Source organism: Schistocerca cancellata, chromosome 5 (assembly GCF_023864275.1).
Source record: "Schistocerca cancellata isolate TAMUIC-IGC-003103 chromosome 5, iqSchCanc2.1, whole genome shotgun sequence".
NCBI classification, from domain to species: domain Eukaryota; kingdom Metazoa; phylum Arthropoda; class Insecta; order Orthoptera; family Acrididae; genus Schistocerca; species Schistocerca cancellata.
The window spans coordinates 665,053,493-665,071,384 of NC_064630.1; the positions used below are offsets into that span (position 1 = coordinate 665,053,493).

The following is a 17,892-nucleotide window of genomic DNA, read 5'->3' on the forward strand; positions in this document are numbered from 1 at the left end:
CATGATAGAAAGATTGAATAACGAACGAAAGGATAACGTTCTATGGGTCGGGGCGTGAAATGCCAGTATCTCGAATGTGGTAGGAAATCTAGTAAATCTGAAAAGGGAAATGCAAAGGTTAAATCTAGAAATAATAGGGGGTCAGTGAAGTGAAGTGGAAAGAAGACAAGGATTATATAAGGTAATATCAACAGCAGCTGAAAATGGTATAACAGGAGTACGATTCGTAATGAATAGAAAGGTAGAGCAAAGGATGTGTTACAGTGAACAGTTCAGTGATAGGGTTGTTCTTGTCACAATCGACAGCAAACAAACACCGACAACGATAGTTCAGGTATACACGCCGACGTCGCAAGCTGGAGATAAAGAGAGTGAGAAAGTATATGAAGATATTGAAAGGGTAACAATCTAACATTCTGCGTGGTGTCTGTTTGTTCTATATCGTGTCTCCCTACCACTTTCGCGCAACGACGCTCTGAGCGTGTTTTTTAGGGAATTGACTAGTTTGAACCTGGGACCTGTTGCTGGTAAGGAGACGCCAGACCACACATGACATGTAGAGTTCAGAAGAGTTCAGTGAGACTAGGGATGATATAACCAAATACTTAATGATTTCAGCGTCAGCTCCACTGCACTCCCTGTAAAAGAATCTAACTAAATTTAGTGGAAGGGGTTCAAGGCTTTCCTATTTTTAGTTAGCTGGTAAAATAACGTCGAAAAAGCAGTTAAGTTTACCATTGGAAATTTTATTCTACTCACAAAACATTGTTTATAAATTGGACTATTGATAAAAGGAAATGTTTTAATACAGGATGGTAAAAACCAACTGCGTTCAACAAAAATGTGAACGAATATTCCCTGAATGGGTTTCCAAGTTCTACAATGGATCGAAGGATGACCTATGCCATATCACATCTATAATCTAAGTTGAAATTAAGTTTCACAAAAGAGAAAACTATCAAAATGGTCTACAGTGACCCTCAATTATCTTTAATTTCTTATCTAACTTGTAAATTACAGTGGTTGATGTGGCTTCTCAATAACTACATAACAGAAAAATCATCGCGTTTCAGATTTTTACTTCAAGTGACAAATGTGAACACCATGAGCTTTAATTGACGATCGACACTAGTATTACGCAAAAAGGGGGTGTAACAGATGAGACTTCTGCAGTTCTGAGTGAAGCTTTACGCGCTGTTATGCGGCATCGCGTGCGTTCATTACCTTGTCGGTGTTCGTCAGGGGGCGGCAGACAGCACAGCTCCGCTCACCTCGCCGTCTCGGAAGCAACTCTCTCCTAACTTCTCCTTACTACAATTTACTGAAGTTGGTTTAAAAAAACTATCTGGCTGTGTTTTCATCTGACCAATCAGGGTCTCAATGTTAACCTTAAGCCCCGCCTACAAAAATTCCGTCCATCCAATGAGAAACGTTATACTTTTCGTGGTGGGGCAATGTTTTTAAAGTTTGCAACGTAACAGAGACGCGAAAAAATCTCACGCTAAAACTTGCAGATGGTGTGGTCCTTTTAGTGTTATCGTAAGATCTATACTGTTCTTGTGGAGGGCTCTATCTTTTAACATGGGCTGGGGGCTGGTCCTGAGGGCTCTAGCTTTTAACATGGGCTGGGGGGTGGTCCTACGGGTTAGCTGGCGACGTGGGTGTCCGTCCCTTATCGTAGGGCCTTCCAGCTTAACACGGTTCTGCTCTCGGCTTCTGTTTATTAGTTATTGGGAGCTCCAACGTTAGGCGGGTAATGGAGCCCCTTAGGGAAATAGCGGGAAGGTCGGGGAAGAAGGCCAGTGTTCACTCTGTCTGCTTGCCGGGGGTCTCATCCGAGATGTGGAGGAGGCCCTACCGGCGGCGATAGAGAGCACTGTGTGCACTTGACTGCAAATTGTTGCTCATGTCGGCACCAATGACTCCTGCCGTCTGGGTTCAGAGGTCATCCTCAGTTCGTACAGGCGGTTGGCGGAATTGGTGAAGGCGGAAAGCCTCGCTCGCGGGGTAGAATCAGAGCTAACTATTTGTAGTATCGTTCCCAGAACCGATCGCGGTCCTCTGGTTTGGAGCCGAGTAGAAGGCTTAAACCAGAGGCTCAGACGATTCTGCGGAGATCTGGGGTGCAAATTTCTCGACCTCCGCTATCGGGTGGAGAAATATAGGGTCCCCCTGAATAGGTCAGGCGTGCACTACACGCCGGAAGCGGCTACAAGGGTAGCGGAGTACGTGTGGAGTGCACATAGGGGTTTTTTAGGTTAGAGAATCCCCTCCCTAGGCCCGACAAGACGCCTCCTGAGACACGGCAAGGTAGGAGTAGGCAAAATGCAACAAGGAATAACAATATTAATGTGCTAATGGTAAACTGCAGGAGCATCTACAGAAAGGTCCCAGAACTGCTCTCATTAATAAACGGTCACAACGCCCATATAGTACTAGGGACAGAAAGTTGGCTGAAACCAGACGTAAACAGTAATGAAATCCTAAACTCAGATTGGAATGTATACCGCAGAGACAGGCTGGACAGTGAATGGGGAGGCGTGTTTATAGCGATAAGAAGTGCAATAGTATCGAAGGAAATTGACGGAGATCCGAAATGTGAAATGATTTGGGTGAAGGTCACGGTTAAAGCAGGCTCAGACATGGTAATTGGATGTCTCTATAGGCCCCCTGGCTCAGCAGCTGTTGTGGCTGAGCACCTGAAGGATAATTTGGAAAATATTTCATGTAGATTTCCCCACTATGTTATAGTTCTGGGTGGAGATTTTAATTTGCCGGATATAGACTGGGAGACTCAAACGTTCATAACGGGTGGCAGGGACAAAGAATCCAGTGAAATTTTTTAAAGTGCTTTATCTGAAAACTACCTTGAGCAGTTAAACAGAGAACCGATCCGTGGCGATAACATATTAGACCTCTTTGTGACAGCCGGCCGCGGTGGTCTCGCGGTTCTAGGCGCGCAGTCCGGAACCGTGCGACTGCTACGGTCGCAGGTTCGAATCCTGCCTCGGGCATGGATGTGTGTGATGTCCTTAGGTTAGTTAGGTTTAAGTAGTTCTAAGTTCTAGGGGACTGATGACCACAGCAGTTGAGTCCCATAGTGCTCAGAGCCATTTGAACCTCTTGGTGACAAACAGACCCGAACTATTTGAAAAAGTTAACGCAGAACAGGGAATCAGCGATCATAAAGCGATGATTTCAGCCGTAAATAGGAATATTAAAAAGGGTAGGAACAGTTTTCTGTTTAGAAAAAGTGACAAAAAGCAGATTTCAGAGTACCTGTTGGCTCAACACAAAAGTTTTGTCTCAAGTACAGATAGTGTTGAGGATCAGTGGACAAAGCTCAAAACCGTCGTACATAATGCGTTAGATGAGTATGTGCCAAGCAAAATCGTAAGAGATGGAAAAGAGCCACCGTGGTACAACAACCGAGTTACAAAACTGCTGCGGAAGCAAAGGGAACTTCACCGTAACATAAACATAGCCAAAGCCTTGCAGACAAACAAAAATTACGCGAAGCGAAATGTAGTGTGAGGAGGGCTATGCGAGAGGCGTTCAATGAATTCGAAAGTAAAGTTCTACGTACTGACTTGGCAGAAAATCCTAAGAAATTTTGGTCTTATGTCAAAGCGGTAGGTGGATCAAAACAAAATGTCCTGACACTCTGTGACCAAAATGGTACTGAAACAGAGGATGACAGACTAAAGGCCGAAATACTAAATGTCTTTTTCCAAAGTTGTTTCACAGAGGAAGATTGCACTGTAGTTCCTTCTCTAGATTGTCGCACAGATGACAAAATGGTAGATATCGAAATAGACGACAGAGGGATAGAGAAACAATTAAAATCGCTCAAAAGAGGAAAGGCCTCTGGACCTGATGGGATACCAGTTCAATTTTACACAGAGTACGCGAAGGAACTTGCTCCCCTTCTTGCAGCGGTGTACCGTAGGTCTCTAGAAGAGCGTAGCGTTCCAAAGGATTGGAAAAGGGCACAGGTCATCCCCGTTTTCAAGAAGGGACGAGGAACAGATGTGCAGAACTATAGACCTATATCTCTAACGTCGATCAGTTGTAGAATTTTGGAACACGTATTGTGTTCGAGTATAATGACTTTTCTGGAGACTAGAAATCTACTCTGTAGGAATCAGCATGGGTTTCGAAAAAGACAGTCATGTGAAACCCAGCTCGCGCTATTCGTCCACGAGACTCAGAGGGCCATAGACACGGGTTCACAGGTAGATGCCGTGTTTCTTGACTTCCGCAAGGCGTTCGATACAGTTCCCCACAGCCGTTTAATGAACAAAGTAAGAGCATAAGGACTATCAGACCAATTGTGTGATTGGATTGAGGAACTCCTCAATCCAATCACACAATTGGTCTGATAGTCCATATGCTCTTACTTTGTTCATTAAACGACTGTGGGGAACTTGAGGAGTTCCTAGATAACAGGACGCAGCATGTCATTCTCAATGGAGAGAAGTCCTCCGAAGTAAGAGTGATTTCACGTGAGCCGCAGGGGAGTGTCATAGGACCGTTGCTATTAACAATATACATAAATGACCTGGTGGATGACATCGGAAGTTCACTGAGGCTTTTTGCAGATGATGCTGTGGTGTATCGAGAGGTTGTAACAATGGAAAATTGTACTGAAATGTAGGAGGATCTGCAGCGAATTGACGCATGGTGCAGGGAATGGCAATTGAATCTCAATGTAGACAAGTGTAATGCGCTGCGAATACACAGAAAGATAGATCCTTTATCATTTAGCTACAAAATAGCAGGTCAGCAACTGGAAGCAGTTAATACCATAAATTATCTGGGAGTACGCATTAGGAGTGATTTAAAATGGAATGATCATATAATGTTGATCGTCGTTAAAGCAGATGCCAGACTAAGATTCATTGGAAGAATCCTAAGGAAATGCAATCCGAAACGAAGGAAGTAGGTTACAGTACGCTTGTTCGCCCACTGCTTGAATACTGCTCAGCAGTGTGGGATCCGTACCAGATAGGGTTGATAGAAGATATAGAGAAGATCCAACGGAGAGCAGCGCGCTTCGTTACAGGATCATTTAGTAATCGCGAAAGCGTTACGGAGATGATAGATAAATTCCAGTGGAAGACTCTGCAAGAGAGACGCTCAGTAGCTCGGTACGGGCTTCTGTCAAAGTTTCGAGAACATACCTTCACCGAAGAGTCAAGCAGTATTTTGCTCCCTCCTACGTTTATCTCGCGAAGAGACCATGAGGATAAAATCAGAGAGATTAGAGCCCACACAGAGGCATACCGACAATCCTTCTTTCCACGAACAATACGAGACTGGAATAGAAGGGAGAACCGATAGAGGTACTCAAGGTACCCTACGCCACACACCGTCAGGTGGCTTGCGGAGTATGGATGTAGATGTAGATGTTCTCGTTTCTCCCCTCGAAACTGCGTCTGTCTTACGGTGGGAAGGTATGACATGCATTTAGGCATTCTTGTGTTAGTCTGTGGTATTCCATTTGCTCACTCGTTACTCGTATTACTTTGGTTAATTTAATGTCACGATTTATTCGGTGCTATGTGACATACTACTGTATTTGCTTATCATGTCAGGGTTTTCATGGAAGGTGTTGGATTTGCCTGACACCTTACAACACAGTGCATAAAGGGAGATGAAAATCTAACAGTCATGGGGGACTGGACTACCGTTGTATGGGAAGGAGTAGAAGGAAAGGTTACAGGAGAGTACGGGCTTGGGACAAGGAACGTACGAGGAGAAAGACTAATTGAAATCTGTAATAAATTTCAGCTAGTAATAGTGAATACTTTGTTCAAGAGTCACAAGAGACGGAGGCATACTTGAAAAACACCGAGCGATACGGGAAGATTTTAGTTTGATTGTACACTACTGGCCATTAAAATTGCTACACCACGAATATGACGTGCTACAGACGCGAAATTTAACCGACAGGAAGAACATGCTGTGATACGCAAATGATTAGCTTTTCAGAGCATTCACACAAGATTGGCACCGGTGGCGACACCTACACCATGGGGTAAGTTTCCAACCGATTTCTCATACACAAACAGCTGCTGACCGGCGTTGCCTGGTGAAACGTTGTTGTGATGCCTCGTGTAAGGATGAGAAATGCGTATCATCATGTTTCCGACTTTGAAAAAGGCCGGATTGTAGCCTATCGCGATTGCGGTTTATCGTATCGCGACATTTCTGCTCGCGTTGGTCGAAATCCAATGACTGTTAGGAGAATATGGAATCAGTGGGTTCAGGTGGGTAATACGGAACGCCGTGCTGGATCCCGACGGTCTCGTATCACCAGCAGTCGAGATGACAGGCATCTTATACGCATGGCTGTAACGGATCGTGCAACCACCTCTAGGTCCCTGAGTCAACAGATGGGGACGTTAGCAAGACAACAACCGTCTGCACGAACAGTTCGACGACGTTTGCAGCAGCATGGACTATCAGCTCTGAGACCATGGCTGTGGTTACCCCTGACGCTGCATCACAGACAGGAGCGAAATGGTTCAAAGGGCTCTGAGCACTGTGGGACTTAACGTCTGAGGTCATCAGTCCCCTATAACTTAGAACTACTTAAACCTAACTAACCTAAGGACATCACACACATCCATGGTGTACTCAACGACGAACCTGGGTTCACGAATGGCAAAACGTCATGTTTTCGGATGAAACCAGGTTCTGTTTTCAGCATCATGATGGTCGTATCCTTGTTTGGCGACATCGCGGTGAACGCACATTGGAAGCGTGTATTCGTCATCGCCATACTGGCGTATCACCCGGCGTGATGGTATGGGGTGCTATTTATTACACGTCTCGGTCACCTCTTGCTTGCATTGACGGCAATTTGAACAATGGACGTTACATTTCAGATGTGTTACGACCCGTTGCTCTACCCTTCATTCTATCCCTGCGAAACCCTACATTTCGGCAGAATAGTGCACGACCGCATGTTGCAGGTCCTGTACAGGCCTTTCTGGACACAGAAAATGTCCGACTGCTGCCCTGGTCAGCACATTCTGCAGATCTCTCACTAATTGAAAACCACTGGTCAATGGTGGCCGAGCAACTGGCTCGTCACAATACGCCAGTCACTACTCTCGATCAACTGTGGTATCGTGTAGAAGCTGAATGGGCAGCTGTTCCTGTACACGCCATCCAAGCTCTGTTTGACTCAATGCCCAGGCGTATCAAGGCCGTTATTCTCAGGATCTATGGACCCAAATTGCGTGAAAATGTAATCACATGTCAGTTCTAGTATAATATATTTTTCCAATGAATACCCGTTTATCATCTGCATTTCTTCTTGGTGTAGCAATTTTAATGGCCAGTAGTGTATCATGGTTAGACAGAGATTCCGAGATTATGTACTGGATTGTAAGGCGTACCCAGGAGCAGATACAGACTCAGATCACAATGTAGTAGTGATGGCTGAAATGATTGACGGAAGGACTGACTCAGCATACAGGAAAGGCAAAAAAACCTTCGTTGACATTAAAAGCAACTGTGGTAAGATTAACAGTGCAACAGGAATTCCATTGATAAATGCAGAGGAGAGAATGGATAAGTGGAATGAGTACATTGAAGGCCTCTAGGAGGTGGAAGATGTGTCTGATGTGATACAAGAAGAAACAGAAGCCCATTTAGAAGAGGTAGGGGATCCAGTTATAGTGGGCTTTGAAGGGCTTAAAATCAAATAAGGGAGAAGGGGTAGATAACATTCCATTATAATTTCTAAAATCGTTGGTTGGCGTGGGGGGGGGGGGGGAGAAGTGGCAACAAAATGACTATTCACTTTGGCATGTAGAATGTATGAGTCTGGCGACATACTGTCTGACTTTTGGAAAAATATCACCCACACAATTCAGGAGACTGAAAGAGCTTACAAGTGCGTGAATTAGCGCACAATCAGCTTAAAAGCTGACGAAATAAATCTCGGGTGAACAGCCTGGTATGAATGTGCATAAGACACAATATTTCGGCAATCGACCACATTGCCATCATCAGGTGCGCTGATGTACTGACCGGCGGTGGGCCGGCGCCAGGTATATATAGGACAATTCCCCTTCCACTCCTCCCTCAGGCACTTTCTATGATTCGGTGCGGTCCACGCCCCAGATACAGCGTCCGTTCTCCCGCCGTCTGGGCGCTGCGTCCTAGGTCTTCTCGTCCAGGAGGGTCAGTCGGCACCGCTCTCTTTATTATTCCCTCCTCCCCCGAAGTCGGTACACTCTGGGAAATATCCTTTTTCTTCTTAATCTGGGTGATCGCGGGTTCCCACGCCTTGCTAAGGATGTAACTGCTGTCACGATTTAGTTGTGGCTCCCTTCTCTGATCTCTATGGCTTCTTTGATGACACAGTCCCAGTATTTGAAAGTCTGTGTCAGGACTTTGGTTTGGTCGTAATCCATGCTGTGGAGTTCCGATAGGCAATGCTCAGCGATTGCCGACTTACTGGGCTGTTGCAGTCTAGTGTGCCGTTGATGTTTTCGGCATCGGTCCTCAATGGTACGAATGGTCTGACCTATGTATACACCACCGCATTGGCAAGTTACCTGATAAACCCCTGATTTACGTAGACCAAGGCTGTCCTTGACACTTTCAAGAAGGCTCTTGGTTTTGCTAGGAGGACGGAAGATGGTTTTCACTTGGTGTTTACGTAAAATGTGTCCAATTTTTCCGGATAAGGCCCCACAAAACGGAATAACAGCCAATGCAGCCTCCTCCTGAGGTTCATCCTCAGCTTCTCCGGTGCTTCAGGTGTGGGATGTAGAGCCTTCCGAATTCGCCCTTCCTTGTAACCGTTCCTCCGAAACACGGTCTTCAGATGGTCCAATTCTTGTTGGAGACTGTCCCTGTCGGAGATGGTGTGAGCTCTGTGTAAAAGAGTTTTGAGCACGCCATTCTTTTGTGCCGGTTGATGGCAGCTATCCGCATGTAGGTACAAATCGGTGTGCGTCTTCTTCCTATACACGCTGTGGCCCAAAGTGCCGTCAGCTCGTCTTCTAAACAAAACATCTAGGAGAGGGAGTATCCCATCCGTTTCGATCTCCATGGTGAACTTAATATTCTCGTGTCTGGAGTTGAGATGTGTGAGGAAGTCTGCCAGTTTATCTCTTCCATGTGGCCAGATAACGAAGGTATCATCCACATATCTAAAGAAACAGATGGATTTTAGATGTGCTGATTCAAGAGCTTCCTCCTCGAAATGTTCAATGTACATATTTGCGACAACGGGTGAGAGTGGACTCCCCATGGCTACTCCTTCTGTCTGCTCGTAGTATTCACCGTCAAATAAGAAGTAAGTTGCTGTCAGAACATGTCTGAAATGGTTGGTGGTCGCTTCGTCAAATTTCGGGCTGATGAGTTCCAAGGATTCTTGTAACGGAACTTTAGTGAATAGAAATACCATGTCGAAGCGCACCAGTATGTCAGATTCCTTAAGCGTAAAGGTTGTTGAAGCGTCCCAGGAAATCCACGGAGTTACGGGTATGGTGTGTCCATCTCCCAACGTAAGGGCTTGTAACAATAATGTACCTATAATAATTTTTTTCTTTATGCATTTAGATAAATGTTTCTTTCTGAATTTATGTGAAATAATGTAAATATTATTTTGAATTTTTTTCCTTTTCGTGTCATGTTAAAGAAACTGTACACAACTTTTTAAATGAATGTCATTACTTATGTTAGATTTCAAGCAATTTGATAACCAAAGGAAAGTGTATTTAATGTTAAAACTATTGTATAATGTGAAAATTGTAATTTAAACACTCGGTCCATACGTAGGTAATGCATTAGAATATGTGTAGTAGAAAACCTGTGGTGAATACCCTACCTGTAGGGGCGCGGGAAAAGGTGGATGCAGGCGAGCGCGGGAAAACACACACTGGCGCGGTTCGGCACAACGGGCTCAGTAATACAGTCGGAGTTGAGCATCGGTCGGAGGAACATGTACTGTACCGAGGAGGCTATCTAGGAAAAGTGGATTCCATTGAGCCTCGGATGGGCCGATTCCGACGACTACTTGGCATGGCTATATTCTCAGCACAAAACTGGAAAGATTACGACGCCAAGAAGAATGAAAGTGCCTATACTGTGAGAGCCTTAGCCGTGCTTGTATGTGTGCTGTACTGCCCGCTATCACGCTGCCCGCCATCCGCCGCACCGACGTGCACAGGTCAAACATTTATTTCATCTTTAGAAGTGTATGTGTGTGGACCAGTGTTGAAACTGTTCTGACTGTTCAATAATAACGTGACTTTTACCAGAATTGCCTTGTTGTTGTTGTTGTGGTCTTCAGTCCTGAGACTGGTTTGATGCAGCTCTCCATGCTACTCTATCCTGTGCAAGCTTCTTCATCTCCCAGTATCTACTGCAACCTACATCCTTCTGAATCTGCTTAGTGTATTCATCTCTTGGTCTCCCTCTACGATTTTTACCCTCCACACTGCCCTCCAATGCTAAATTTGTGATCCCTTGATGCCTCAGAACATGTCCTACCAACCGATCCCTTCTTCTAGTCAAGTTGTGCCACAAACTTCTCTTCTCCCCAATCCTATTCAATACCTCCTCATTAGTTACGTGATCTACCCACCTTATCTTCGGCATTCTTCTGTAGCACCACATTTCGAAAGCTTCTATTCTCTTCTTGTCCAAACTAGTTATCGTCCATGTTTCACTTCCATACATGGCTACACTCCATACAAATACTTTCAGAAACGACTTCCTGACACTTAAATCTATACTCGATGTTAACAAATTCCTCTTCTTGAGAAACGCTTTCCTTGCCATTGCCAGTCTACATTTTATATCCTCTCTACTTCGACCATCATCGGTTATTTTACTCCTTAAATAGCAAAACTCCTTTACTACTTTAAGTGTCTCATTTCCTAATCTAATTCCCTCAGCATCACCCGACTTAATTTGACTACATTCCATTATCCTCGTTTTGCTTTTGTTGATGTTCATCTTATGTCCTCCTTTCAAGACACTGTCCATTCCGTTCAACTGCTCTTCCAAGTCCTTTGCTGTCTCTGACAGAATTACAATGTCATCGGCGAACCTCAAAGTTTTTACTTCTTCTCCATGAATTTTAATACCTACTCCGAATTTTTCTTTTGTTTCCTTTACTGCTTGCTCAATATACAGATTGAATAACATCGGGGAGAGGCTACAACCCTGTCTTACTCCTTTCCCAACCATTGCTTCCCTTTCATGCCCCTCGACTCTTATAACTGCCATCTGGTTTCTGTACAAACTGTAAATAGCCTTTCGCTCCCTGTATTTTACCCCTGCCACCTTCAGAATTTGAAAGAGAGTATTCCAGTTAACATTGTCAAAAGCTTTCTCTAAGTCTACAAATGCTAGAAACGTAGGTTTGCCTTTTCTTAATCTTTCTTCTAAGATAAGTCGTAAGGTCAGTATTGCCTCACGTGTTCCAACATTTCTACGGAATCCAAACTGATCTTCCCCGAGGTCGGCTTCTACCAGGTTTTCCATTCGTCTGTAAAGAATTCGCGTTAGTATTTTGCAGCTGTGACTTATTAAACTGATAGTTCGGTAATTTTCACATCTGTCAACACCTGCTTTCTTTGGGATTGGAATTATTATATTCTTCTTGAAGTCTGAGGGTATTTCGCCTGTCTCATACATCGTGCTCACCTGATGGTAGAGTTTTGTCATGACTGGCTCTCCCAAGGCCATCAGTAGTTCAAATGGAATGTTGTCTACTCCCGGGGCCTTGTTTCGACTCAGGTCTTTCAGTGCTCTGTCAAACTCTTCACGCAGTATCTTATCTCCCATTTCATCTTCATCTACATCCTCTTCCCTTTCCATAATATTGTCGTCAAGTACATCGCCCTTGTATAAACCCTCTATATACTCCTTCCACCTTTCTGCCTTCCCTTCTTTGCTTAGAACTGGGTTGCCATCTGAGCTCTTGATATTCATACAAGTGGTTCTCTTCTCTCCAAAGGTCTCTTTAATTTTCCTGTAGGCAGTATCTATCTTACCCCTAGTGAGACAAGCCTCTACATCCTTACATTTGTCTTCTAGCCATCCCTGCTTAGCCATTTTGCACTTCGCGTCGATATCATTTTTGAGACGTTTGTATTCCTTTTTGCCTGCTTCATTTACTGCATTTTTATATTTTCTCCTTTCATCAATTAAATTCAATATCTCTTCTGTAACCCAAGGATTTCTATTAGCCCTCGTCTTTTTACCTACTTGATCCTCTGCTGCCTTCACTACTTCATCCCTCAGAGCTACCCATTCTTCTTCTACTGTATTTCTTTCCCCCATTCCTGTCAATTGTTCCCTTATGCTCTCCCTGAAACTCTCTACAACCTCTGGTTCTTTCAGTTTATCCAGGTCCCATCTCCTTAAATTCCCACCTTTTTGCAGTTTCTTTAGTTTCAATCTGCAGTTCATAACCAATAGATTGTGGTCAGAATCCACATCTGCCCCAGGAAATGTCTTACAATTTAAAACCTGGTTCCTAAATCTCTGTCTTACCATTATATAATCTATCTGATACCTTTTAGTATCTCCAGGATTCTTCCAGGTATACAACCTTCTTTTATGATTCTTGAACCAAGTGTTGGCTATGATTAAGTTATGCTCTGTTCAAAATTCTACAAGGCGGCTTCCTCTTTCATTCCTTCCCCCCAATCCATATTCACCTACTATGTTTCCTTCTCTCCCTTTTCCTACTGACGAATTCCAGTCACCCATGACTATTAAATTTTCGTCTCCCTTCACTACCTGAATAATTTCTTTTATCTCGTCATACATTTCATCTATTTCTTCATCATCTGCAGAGGTAGTTGGCATATAAACTTGTACTACTGTGGTAGGCATGGGCTTTGTGTCTATCTTGGCCACAATAATGCGTTCACTATGCTGTCTGTAGTAGCTAACCCGCACTCCTATTTTTTTCATTATTAAACCTACTCCTGCATTACCCCTATTTGATTTTGTATTTATAACCCTGTAATCACCAGACCAAAAGTCTTGTTCCTCCTGCCACCGAACTTCACTAATTCCCACTATATCTAACTTTAACCTATCCATTTCCCTTTTTAAATTTTCTAACCTACCTGCCCGATTAAGGGATCTGACATTCCACGCTCTGATCCGTAGAACGCCTTAGCCATCACTTATCCTTATCATTGACCTAGGCAGGGTCCTTACCACATATTGTGCAACCCGAGTATCCCGAATTGAAAGTTTACAGTTAGTAATAAATCATCTGCAGACTAATCTATGCTATAAAGACTTTTAAATTCATGTTTGTTAACGCAGATGTTAATAAAGAACAACAGTGTGATCAAATTGAAAGATAAATCTTGAATTGAGCTAGCAATGTTATTTAATACATTTGAGACTGAAAGAATGATAACTAATCGATTCAGTAAAAATAAGACAAAAGATTAGTTCTTCACAGAGTGATAACTTTGAGTGTTAATTTACCTTCAGGACTTACTAGTTTCAGTATAACAACCATAACAGATTCAGGGCCCCCCCCCCCTTCTCTTGCCTATTCTTGCACATTTTGAAGTGTACTGATCAGGATTGAACAGTAAAATTAATTTCTATATTAAACCTAAGTGTATCAGTGTTTTTTCCAATTTTAATAGTGACATTGTAAGTGTGTTTTCAAAATTGCTGATTCTAGGGTAATCTATGCCCAATTTCAGTCCGATCAATATACAAAGTGCAGCTCGTAGTAATCATTGCTGTGTGGTGTTGTGTAAGTTTAGCTCATCCAAATTAGTACAAAAGAAGAAAACTTTAGTTCAGTGGATTTTTCCTATGCCAAACTCTGCCATATAACGCAGCAGTACTACGTGTTGTTATGCTTGTACATGCACACACTTGTACAAGGAAAAACTCACTCAATGCCTAATTAGGCTGGCGACCGTATTATTTATCATTGGTAGTATCTACTGTGTGTACTTCTTGTCCATGCGAAAGCATAATTGTACTTTACATTTGCTTGACGCATCACTGTAGTTACTGACTGAATATAAGTCCGAATTGCTTCCATTAGGTACACGCGGTCAACTTATGTACTAAATCCTTGTTTACAAGGTGAAGCCCGTGAACTTATTACAGTACAGGCTTTGTTGAGCTAACGCACGTCCGACAGGGCGGTAGTGTTACAGGCTAAGCAGTTGTTTGAGGTGCTTGGTGAGAAGGCACGTTGGGGCACCAATATTGCTGACAATGGGACGTAACGGAATCGATTCCTTGTGCACCTTCGGCAGACCGTAAAGTCTAGGAGGAACAGCAGTCCTCGGGCGTAGCTTCTTGGTAATCTCGTCAGGAAGTCGGAATCCTTGAGAAGCGCCAGAGTCTTCCTCTCGATCCTCTTGAAATGATCGGTGTCAATCTTGCGGTATGCGCTGTCCCCAAGTAGGCCCCGCATCTTCTCAGCATAATCCTATGCTGAGAAGATGCGGGGACTACTTGATGACAGCGGAACTGGAGTGTGGCTGCAGTGATAATTAAAAATAGGCTCTGCTCAAGAGTCGTTCCGCCTTTGCGCTGTGACGAGACACCCGTAGTTTGGCCTGACTTGTACAACTACTGCAGCTCCCCGGATTAATTTTCAAATTTTGACGTATTTGTCTGGTTGATCGTTTTCACACTTTTATTGCTCCGTATTGCCACTCCGTTTGTTCGAGGGGTGTTCTAAATCGTCTGAGTTTTGAGTTTGCATCACTGTCAATCGAGAATGGAATTAACTGATCTAGTTGATTTTGCTGTCAGTTTTTGATGCTGTCACTTGTCACCGAAATTCGACGAATTTGTATCTTATCTGAGTGCATTGCTACTTTCACGATTTGTCAATGAATTCCTCGCCTGCCTGCTAAAGGTTAACTTTCAACTTAAGTTGGATTTTGCTGTACCGCTTTCTGCCTATGGGCGGTTGCAACTTCTTGAAAACCTCGTGCCGTCAAAGGGCGGTATTCTTAGTAGCTGAAAATGTGTGCAGGATTTCGTCCTTTACACGGTCAAAGTCCTGAGTGGCTCTGCAGATTACCTTTTCTGAATGTCAATTTGATTAACGTCAACTGTAGCTGCAGTTTATAACGCAATACCGAATTTAAGGGACTTTGAGCCGAATCTTACCTCCATTAGTTTTCTACTTTTATGATTCTGTATTTTACCGTCGTGTGGTGATTTGTTTGAGTGAATTGTACATTAATGTTGGTTTTGTGTGTTATAGAAGCTGTTGTCAGTGTACTGCCAGTGATGGTTGTTGCTTCCGATCGGGTACCGCACACGAAATTCAGACGGGTGGACGACGTTGAATTCCAACATCAATAGTGTGCTAATTTGTGTTTACCATTTTCAGGCTGCTGCATTATGTAATGATCACGCGATATTTGTTGTTATGCTGTTCTCTGTAAGCTGCAGATTCTTTGGTCATTAATAAGGTTGTTCAATTGTATTAGAGAGTTTTGCTGTTACAACGATTTACATTTGATTAGTTTGAAAGCTTCTAGCGTGCTATAAACTGTGTTACAGTATTGACTTCCACAAGGAACTGTATTTTTCTTGAATCAACATTCGTTCATTCAACTTACATTAGTAGTTAAGTTTTGGTAATTTTAATTGTGAAGTTAATTCTATGTAACAGAAATTCTGTTTTTATTAAAGTTTTGGGCCATGAGGCTGTTTATCTTCCACATTTTCAAGAACATTTTGCTTAAATAGGTGGTAGTTTTTTTTAAATTTTATTTTAAATTAATTCTGCAGCAACTGAGGGTATCACCTGTTGTTGATGATAGTATTATTCGGTAACTGTGTTGTTCCCAATATTTCCTCTTGGTTTTGTCAATTTTTTTTTACTGTATCCTCAAATTTTGGCTCAGTATTTCGCTCCAGCAGTCTTGTGCCGTGCTCCCTAACTTATCAACGCCCATTTGCCGAACTGAAAGGTTTGATCTCCCAAACTGTTCACAGCTTTGAAAGTATTACGTTTGATTGCTGAGCAAAGCTCTTTTATACATTGTGTATGATTACCTATTAAGAATATAGTAAAGTTTACATAAACGATTTCTTTTACTATATGTGACTAGTGAAAGGAGTGAGCTTTGAAAATTTATTAGAAAAAAGAACGAAAAAATATTCATTAACTTTTTCCGACAACTGAATTTACGTAAAATAACATGATCAGTGAAATATTTCTGCTTCGATTGAAAGCAATTTTAACAAAAAAAAAAAAAGAAGCGAGTAGTCCCAGTCGTATATTCACATCCATTCATTTACACAAAAAGAGAAGTAAAGTCTATAATCAACAATAAAACGTCAGTAACACAGAAATCCTTAATAGCACGGCGGATGCAACGTATGATCCATGGAATACCTTTGAACAACAAAATTACAGAATCACTGTGCGTTTCCGTAGCTGCAGTAAACTGAATAAAAAGAAAACAATGTTTTAAGGATAAGATATTTTCTCCTACCATTAGCTTAATTCTACTAGAGTCTACGAAGGTCCTGTAAAAATGGATGAAGAGAATAGGTCACAAATATAGATATGAAGAAAAAATGTCTCTGAAATAGTGACCACTGTGGATCTATATAGTGAACATGTGATGAGATTTTGCGTCCAGTCTCACAGCATTTAACCGCTTAGTGCTACTGCAATGCGGCGGGACCTGAAGGCGCACTAGTGCGTAACAGTTGCGCTATACCCACTGTGGTATTGTTTGAAGTATATAGTAAAATGAAAAATCTACAGCCGTCCTTATGATATTATTATATGGCTACCAGTTTCGGTCTTCAGCGCACAACTTCAGGCGTTAAGTTACCCGCAGGACGTTAACTCCAATCGTATATAGGATTCATCAACCACAACGTACTTATTACAGATAGTCTGCGAAAACCAGTTCATAGGTGTTGGCCACTGATGAATCGTGTATACGATTGGAGTTAATACCCTCAGCGTCAGTCAAGGCCTGAAAATGGTGCACTGAAGCGCCTAAACTGGTAGCCATATAATAGCTGAGATCATAAGGACAGCTGCCAGTGTTCCACTATTATGTAAGTGGACGGCCGAAGTTCCTCAGACCTCTAATCAAAACGATGGACATACAAAAATTGTTTAAAGTGTCCACTGACTACTTACCCACGACCTCGAGGTATCCGACTTGGCTCTTCATAGGGTCGGTGTTGATCTGGCACATGTACCAGCCGCGGTCGGACTCGCGCACTTCTCGGATCTGCAGATACCACGTGCGCTGGTCACTGTGCGTGACGCCGATTCGGTGGTTCTTGGTGATGACGTGCGTGGCGATCGTCAGGATGGTCTGCGTGTCCACCCGCAGCCACGCCACCTGTCGGCAGAGCAAGTGTTTCGCACGTGTTACACCTTGAACGAAATTCTTCACCAGAACACACAACTTGGACAGTATGAGACACCTATGAGATTGTACAAAAATTATGCGTAAGAACTTGCTTCTCTTCCGTAAGGAGTTTATCGCAAATCTCTGGAGCAACTAGCAACTTGAAAAACGCGGTGATCATTCCTGTTTACAAGAATGACCTCCGGACAGATGCATAAATTTACAGACTTATGTCGTTGTATGACATTTTTTGGAGAACAAAAATCTCCCAGCCGGCCGCTGTGGCCGAGCCGTTCTAGGCGCTTCAGTCCGAAACCGCGCTACTGTTACGGTCGCAGGTTCGAATTCTGCATAGGGCATGGATGTGTGTGATGTCCTTAGGTTAGTTAGGCTTAGGTAGTTCTAAGTCTAGGGGAATGATGACCTCAGATGTTAAGTCCCATAGTGCTTAGAGCCATTTGAACCATTTTTTTGAAGATCTCCCCTGTAGAAATCGACGTGGATTCCGCAAACA

General features: G+C 43.1%; 1 protein-coding gene across 1 annotated transcript in view; it reads right to left on the reverse strand.

Moving 5' to 3' along the window:
- LOC126188754 (neurotrimin-like) overlaps positions 1-17,366 on the reverse strand; it is a 336,147-nt gene extending 318,781 nt beyond the window's left edge. Inside the window, exon 1 of the mRNA XM_049930363.1 lies at positions 17,162-17,366. Within this exon, the coding sequence (XP_049786320.1) occupies positions 17,162-17,219 (58 nt within the window). The 5' untranslated portion in view covers positions 17,220-17,366. The remainder of the gene's footprint in view (positions 1-17,161) is intronic.
- Between the last annotated feature and the right edge of the window lie 526 nt (positions 17,367-17,892).